The sequence below is a fragment of the Dendrobium catenatum genome, unplaced genomic scaffold (genome assembly GCF_001605985.2).
Source record: "Dendrobium catenatum unplaced genomic scaffold, ASM160598v2 fragScaff_scaffold_506, whole genome shotgun sequence".
Lineage (NCBI taxonomy): Eukaryota > Viridiplantae > Streptophyta > Magnoliopsida > Asparagales > Orchidaceae > Dendrobium > Dendrobium catenatum.
Genome location: NW_021318968.1, coordinates 373,166 through 381,711, shown reverse-complemented (window position 1 = coordinate 381,711; position 8,546 = coordinate 373,166). Strand labels below are relative to the sequence as shown.

Here is an 8,546-nt window from a genome sequence, read left to right as displayed (position 1 = left end):
GGTGATGTCCGAATCGCCAGAGAGATTGATAGACGAGGGAGGGTGGGAAGTAACGGAGTCCTGATCCCCCATTGAATGGCTCTTGATACCATGAAAGAAGACAAGAAGCCGAGAGAGATAGATAGGGAAGACAAGAACGAAGAAGAAGAAACAAATGAAATTATATTATCTCAGATACATTACAGCAAGATATATATAAAACTGTAGTGGGTATAAAAGTAAATACAGTGAAGTGTATAATAACGGTAATAGCATAAGGCTAACAGTTTTCATATGGAGAAATTATTACGTGCGGAATCTGAATCAAAGTTGCATTATGTTTTGTGAACAAAAGCACAGTGGTGAATAGTAAATGCACACACAAAAAAAAAACCGAGCAGTTCCCGATCTGAACACCGCTCGTAATAATCTCTCGTTTATACGAGGGATGCAAAGTGAATTGGATTGTAAAAGTCATTATTACCATATTTCCATGGAATGCTTGTTGCTAATAGCTTTATTAGCTTTAATCAAATTTATTTGGAAGGAACTTGTTAAATTCAATTAGTTTTTTAAGGATTTATGCTTGATAACTTTGAGGGAGGATTCTTTATTACATAGTGAGAATGATATAGCAATAATCTTGTGAACATTAAATAGAAGTTTTTCGCCGTATGTTTTTTATTCAATGGATCGCTTGACAATTCAATTACCATATAATGAAATAGCTACAGTACTGATCAAAATTGTTTGATGTATTGGTTTGAAGGGTATGCAGCACGTCTGCAATCACATGTAATTTTAGACTTATTCAATCATCCATATAAAATAACACATTCATTCTTTATAGGCCTTTGTGCGAATATTATATTTGATATATCATCAAAAAATTATCTTGATCAGGCACGAATCTCAAGGCAAAATCATATTGGAAGCTTTAAAAATTAAATCTGGGACCATCTGAACTCCAATTTCAGCAAATTACAGTCGAACTGTGCGTCTCAAAAATACGAACCCAACGACACCAAATTCAACTCAATTCGAGTACAAATGGGTCCGAATCGAAGACCCGAAGCACGGTTTGAAGATTCAAACCACAATTTGGATTATCAAATGGTTTCCAAACATGAATTGATTATAGTCGAATCAAGCGGCTCGACAAGACGAATCCAACGAGCCCAAGATCACTGAATTCTGATATCATTAAGACCTTCAAATATCTAATGAACGGTCAATGATCAAGGGATTCAATATCGATCGTCTATCCAAAAAACTCCCCATTTTCCCTTAATCCTACTCCTATTCATGAGTCATGCTACTCTAAGAAAACTATAAATAGCCCCTCATTTCTCTTAAGAGGGGACCCAAGTAAAAATGAAGAGAAGAGAAGAAGAGGAGGATGGAAGAAGCTCCTCCTCGACCACTGCCGGAGTTCCGCCGGACTTTCAAGTGACATCGGAGTTTCGCCCGACTTTCAAGTGACGCCGGAGCGGAGTTCCGCCTAACTTTCAAGTGGCACCGAAGTTCCGCCCAACTTTAAGGTGACGCCAAAACTTTGTCCGATCTCCAAGTGACGTTGAAACTCCGCCTGATCTCTAAGTGACGCTGAAATCCTGTTCGATCTCCAAGTGATGCCGAAACTCCACCCGATCTCCAAGTGACACCGAAATTCTGTCCGATCTCCAAGTGACTCTAGAATTCAGCCTGAATACCCAATATCGTCGAATCTCAAATTCTTATTTGTAACTGAATTTCAATCCAGGAGTGGATTATTGTAATATGATCGTCCAAAATTTTAAAGACGAATAAGCCTATTGTATATAAAGCAAACACTAGTGGAATTCTTTCAATTGGGCGTGAACCTGTGGTTTTTCCCTTTCCAGGGTTTCCATGTAAAAATTTTGGTGTTTAATTTCTCTTATGTTTGTGTACTGGATATCTGTATAACGCTGAGACGAAAAATTCTAACTCTAACGGCGCGTATATTCTAGCCCGCAACAATATTTATGATACATTTCAAGAAGATATGACTTACCGAAGGAATGACAGAGATAAAACTTGATCTATAACACTTTGGAATTGACATTTATGACGCTCTTTTAGGTTTTGTTTGAGATGACTTTTTATTGCTTCTTAAAACATTTTTAAGTAAAAACATTAATAATTTTTTGTACTAAAAAATTGTTTTTAAAAGGAGCAAAAAAATTATCTCAAACCAAATCTTAATTTAAAAAAACTTAAATCGTTCCCCTCTAGGCCCCCCACTCTCTTTGCCATTGTCAACAAGTCGAACTCGAACAATTTTTGAGCTTGACGGGCTTATCGAGCTCAACTTTGAACATCCATCCGCTCACCGACCGAGCAGCTCGCAGACCTCGGTCGTGAAGGCAGAACAATGCAAGTGGACTCAATGCAGGATCGAAGCTCAGACTAGATAGCAAAACGAAACTGCGGGCAGACGAGAGACAGGAATGCAGAATGCAGGCACGAAAACAAATCCACGGGAGATAATGAATCCGCAGAAGATGGGCGCAGGATTGGAGTTCGGACTCAACTTGTTCGAGCTCAGTATTTGGCATTTGAACCAAGCTCAAACACCCTTTAGCTCGAGCTTAACTCGTTTGCACCCATGATATTGTCCAAACATACTCATTTTACTCTCTATCGTATATGGTAATCAGGTTATAAGTGTTTAATGGCGGGAAAATAGAGTAAATTATGTGAAAAGAAAAATTAGGGGTGTCAATTTTTTATCCGACTCGGAAAAATCCGGGTTCAGTTTGACCCGTTTAGCAAACGGGTCGAGTTCTTGTTCAAATTTTTGACCCGTTTCAAAAAATTGGGCGGATTCAGGTTTACCAAGAAATCCGAAATCAACTCGATAATGACCCGAAAGTCGGACTTGGACTCCGTGGCCACCCTGACGCTCCCTTGCGAGTAGCGAAATCGAACTCCACCTGCAAGGCTGCAGTCGCACGGCCCGCACTCGTTGTCGCTGACTCACAGATCGCGGTTCCATGTTGGACCCGAACCTGATCTATCGACCCGAATTGACACCCCTATGAAAAATGGTTAAAAGAAAGCTCTCCATTATTCTTTTTGAGTAATGTTTTGCTTTGAGGGCATCTCAAACAGAAAATTTTATTTTTCACTCTAAAATATAATAACAATCATATTAAATAATAATTCATCTTCAACTGAGTTTCATTTCTAACACAACAACAAAAATTTTATATAAATGTGTTTAAGGCGTTCAAAGCACTTTTCAGGCAATACAAATTGTGAATTTGATTTGTTGTGTGGCAAAAATTTAGCCTCTCCCTGCTTTTTATGTAAATTGTTAGAAGTATTATAAAAAGTTATTGTTCAAGTTTTTTTTTTTTTTTTAATTTTAACAAATCTACATAATTTTATTTTATTTTAATTTCTATTAATTTAAAAAGGTTATATATAATTTTTTTTTTTTAACATTTAGGCCATTTAAATTAAATTCACTCGCACAACACATAAAGACTCGAATCCGAAACCTCTTAGTTGAAAATATGAGCTCTCAACCAACAGGCAAGAGTGAATAGGGCTGCAAGCGAACCAAACATTCGACGAGCTACTCGTTGTTCGGTTCGATTAAAGCTCGTTTGTGATCGTTTAATTAACTAAATAAACAAAATTGAACAATATTTTAAATACTCGATTCTTAAATAAACAAACTTGAACACTAATACGTTTGGCTCATTTATGTTCGCGAACAACATCATTTGAAGTTCGTGAACAAGCTCGACATTAAGCTCGATAAGAAGCTCGATTTGTGTTCGATTTTGAACTCGTGAATAAGCTCGTCAAATATGTTCGCGAACAAGCTCGATAAGCACTAAACAAACAAACATGAACTGAACATGAACCGAACATAAACACTCATTAATTTAAATGAATCAAACATTAACACAAACAATAAAACTCAGAACAAACATGAACCAGACTTGAACAAATTGATATTAAATGAACACAAACATGAACACTCACATACTCGGCTCGGTTGCAGCCCTAAGAGTGAACCATGTATATAACTAATTTTTAAGTTAGATGAAATAAAATGTGATAACTATAAAAAATATATATATTTATTCTAGTCATACATTTTTAGACAAGTCTCTCAAATTGGCAAAAAGAACCTGTTTGTTTGATTATGATTTTGCTTTTTTATGCTAAAATAACTTCAATCATAACAATCTACCCACAAAATCTAAAGCAATTCCTGAGTTAAAGCAGAATCTATATCCTTTAACCTTACACAAACAGAAAATACAGTCTCAGGATAAATTTCTACCACACAGCAAACCAATTCCACAATTTGTATTGCCAGAAAATACTCTCAACATCCTTATTTACAGATCCAACAAAACTCAATCAAAAACAAAGGGAAGCCTTTTCTTTTTACCATTTTACACAGTTTGCTCTGCTTTTCCCCACCATTAAACACATATAACCAAATTCCCTTCAAAGATAGAAAGCAAAGAAGCAAAAGAACCTGCAAGATGATAGTTTTAACCAGCAACAGCTAAAATAACCAATCCTTAAGAAAGAAGCTTAACTATTATTCTATATATATATATGAAGAGATGGGGAGAGAGAGAGAGAGAGTTACACATATAAGATTATAATTATAACTTGAAAACTTAGAACGACAACCTGCAACTTAGTGAGAGCAAAACAAAATTAAAATTTTTTTCTAAGAAATTGTCTAATTAACCCACTTATATTCTCCATGTTTCGAATTATCCATCTCTTCCATCACATAATCGAGCAGCTATTGGCGTTTTCATCGCTGAAGTAGTTGGTGTAAGGTTCGGCATAGGGAGGCGGCTGCGACATGTACATCGCCGGGGGCGGTGGAGGCCGGGGATAACCCATCATCGGTGGGTATCCGCGATCCTGGCCGTTCATCATCATTCTCTGCTGTTGCTGCATCATCGCTGCCATGTATTGCTGTTGGTACGGATTTACAGCGCCGCCAGCGGCGGCGGCGGCGGCAGCCATCATTTCAGGGCTCATCGCTGGCATCCCGCCGGCGGGAAAGTAACCCTGCGGCGCCATGCCAGGGGGTAGACCCTGCACGGCTCCTGCTGCCTGACCCATAGGCGGGATGAAGCCCATTTGCCCGGCGTTCATGCCCACTGGAAAACCGGCAGGAGGGCCCATCATTCCGCCTTTGGCGGTGTTGGGGGCACCTCCGGCAGCCTCGTTCTTTAAGCCACCGCCGCCGCCGCCGCCTGCACCACCGCCGCCTTTCTTCCCAGAATTAGCGTTGGGCTTGGGGGCGCCATTGTTTCCAGCATTCTTGACGTCCTGCGTCACGCCACCACCGCCCGGGACCTTGCCGGCGTTTTTTCCGCCCCCGCCGCCGGCCTGATTCTGGCTGACCCCACCCTTCTTCCCGCTCTTACCATCGTTGTTTCCGTTCATTCCCTTGACCTGCACCGGGATTTCAACAGCTCCCCCTTTCTTCCCGTTCTTCTTGTCGGGGATCACCATGGCCGCACTAGGGTGGTTAGGCGGAGCAGAACCAGGCTTGAGTTTGAGGTTCCGGAAGTCGTCATCGAAGTCGGCGTCGAAACTGTCGAACTCGTCCATCTCCTCATCATCGAAGTCGTCGTCATCTTCATCGTCGTAATCGTCGTAATCGCTGCAATCTTCGCCGACTTCTGGTGGAAGAGCGAACTTCACCGATTTTGGATCTTTATGGAAGGGAAACTTCAAGTCTTTTAGCTGGGGAAACTTCAGATCTTTGAGCCCTTTCATCGGCTGCGCCTGTGTTGCTTGGCCCTTCTGGTCTTTTCCTCCGCCACCGCCGTTTCCGGCGCCGGCGCTGGATTTAGGGGGCTTGCCGTTGTCTTTATTCTGGTGAGCTTTTTGGTTGTCCTGTTGGTGTTTTTGCAGCTGAGTGATGTTGACGCCCTTGGGAAGAAGAATCTCTGCGTGCTTTCCGGCTTTGTTGAGCTTCTTTACTAGTGTGGCCGGATCTACATTGCCGGAGACTGTTACTCTCCCCTGCTCAGCGTCAATGTTAGTGTGGAAAACTCCTGTGAAAGCGAAAAGAGACAACTTGTTAGCCATTAAAGACGCGCTCGGCCACTGGAATAGTAGCAAGAACTAGTTTTTTAATTGTAAAATTTTTCCATCAAAGATCAACCACCGTAGCCATTCAAGCAAACGAAAGTTTTCAACTTGTACACTACCATCAACTTTCTGAAGCAGCTTCTTCACCTTCTGCTTGCAGCCATCACAGTGTATGTTTACCTTCAGCACACACGTCTGCAACAAAGAAACATCACAAACATAAAATGATTGAACAACAAAATCACAGATCAGGGAATTAACAGAGCCCGCGAGTGAAAAGAAGAACAAAAGGTGAAGATCTTGCATAATACACAACGTATTCGACATGACAGATAGTAGATCGGCATGAAGAGTGACAAAGAGCACCTGTATTTTGAGGAACTTGATGTCATCTTCCTTGCTCATTGTTCACAACAAGTGAGATCTTAGCCCAAGCTTATAAAACTACTTCAGATAACTTTCAGATCTGAAGAAGACGAAGAAGAAAGAGGAGAGAAGAAGCAGGCAAAGGAAAAGCCAACAAAATACTATTATCCTTTGGAGGTTCCTTCAGGCAGAGAAATAAGCATCAACAGAAGGCCAAGGATGGAGAAGATTGGAAAGCAAAAGAATGTGTTTTTAGTCCTGTGCGCTCATCAGTCCGGACTCTCCCACTCCAAGCACGAGAGAAAGAGAGAGAGAGAGAGAGATGACGATTGACGATTCCAAATCGCAGAGACAAGCTCTGTTAGCTGCATCCTTGCCCTTTATTAGTTCTTTTCCGGTTTTCCCCGATAATTTGGCTTTTACATAGAAACCCTCTGTAAAAAAATAATAGATTTTTACAATTATATAAAATAATTAATTATAAGGATTTTAAGTGAGCGTTGATAATGCAATTTCCTTATTTTCATTTCACACCCTAAGAAAACTTTCCTTGTGCTAGCATCTACGTTACCCTTTGATCGCTCCATTCACTGTAAAACATAGCTAAAAATCAGTATATAGTATATACTTCAATTTTTTTACTTTCATATTTGTGCCATCAGAAAGTTTCCGTTAAGATTTTATTTCATTGTCACAGCAAAATTTTCAAATTGTGATCCGTAGGGTTGCGATTTATTTTGACTACTTTCATAATTAAATATTATAAAATATATTTTAAAATATATATTTAATAAAAATAAAAAAGAGAGATTTTTTACATAATAACAGAGCCGAGTAGGCTCTAACTCTATTCATTAATGAGCATATAAATTGTGTTTAATGATTTATAAGCTCTAGCTCGAGCTTATACTCGAGCTCATGTTTTATGAAGCTCGAGCTCAACTAACTCATCTTGTAAGCTGACCAAATTATTCGAATAATTTTAAAAATAGTTTAAAAATAATATTATATAATGCATTTCAATCTTTTTAAATTGTTTCTATATTAAAAATAAAAATTCTAAAAACCAACAAAATTATTTTAAAACAAATAAATCCAGCTCAACAATCGAGACAAACAAACCTTTCCAAATGAGCTTGGGCAATCGAGCTAAGCTCTATCCTAAAAAAAATTTAATGGTTCGAGGTCGGGATAAACAAATGAGCTCGAGTCAGCTCGAACTTGAATTCTTGCCTAGTAAAAATTAATGAGGTCGGTTTGATTAGGCAGATATTTGCCTTGACTCATTTACACCCTTTTGTGAACTTCTATTATAACCCACATAAACATTTATTTAAATCATAATTTTAAATAAATAAAATGTTTGGGCTTAATTACGTATGTTTTGGATCAAAATCAGAGTTATACATAAATTTTTTTATAATATTAATGAGACAAAATCAAATTGTTGAGCACTTTCGATTAGAAGTTAGGACTCATTTAATTGCTCGATGTTTTAAATCATATTTTAAAGCTCATTAATATTATTAAATAATAATATAGATCCAATCTCACACATCCTGTTTTTATTATTATATTTTTTTTTTGAAAAATAAAATTTTATAATAACTTTTTTTATATATATAACTAGAGCCCTCTAAAAAATATCTTATAAAATGTCTATCATTACATCAGAGAGTAGGACATTCAGATGCTCCAAAGATACACTATAAGACACATCACATGGCTTTTCTCTCCTCTTAATTAAATAAATGGCTTTTTTTAATAATATGATTCAAATTAGTCCCCCCCCCCCCAAAGAAATAATAATAATAATAATTTTTTTATTCTTAAAATGTATCATTCTCATATAGTATATTTCAAAGTTGTGGTTTATTATTTGATTAAATATTGGTTTTTTTTTAATTATTTTAATATTTAATTTTTAAACTGTTATATTTGTAATAAAAAAAATTGTGAAGAGTCAAAGCATCGAGATTGCATTAGATTTTGTATGAAAGTGACATTACAAAGAATAAATTTAGAGAATAAAGCGTAACTTAATAACCTTATTATAGAAATATGATAAGATCTAATAAAAAGCTCAA

General features: G+C 37.7%; 1 protein-coding gene across 1 annotated transcript; it reads right to left on the bottom strand.

Annotated features, from left to right (window-relative positions):
- Positions 1–4,617: 4,617 nt before the first annotated feature.
- On the bottom strand, positions 4,618–6,828 carry LOC110103653 (heavy metal-associated isoprenylated plant protein 32). Its single transcript, XM_020832452.2, has 3 exons — positions 6,460–6,828; positions 6,213–6,288; positions 4,618–6,056 (listed from the first exon to the last, which is right to left on the bottom strand). The coding sequence occupies exons 1-3, from the start codon at positions 6,496–6,498 to the stop codon at positions 4,768–4,770; spliced, it is 1,404 nt and encodes a 467-aa protein (XP_020688111.1). The 5' UTR covers positions 6,499–6,828; the 3' UTR covers positions 4,618–4,767.
- Between the last annotated feature and the right edge of the window lie 1,718 nt (positions 6,829–8,546).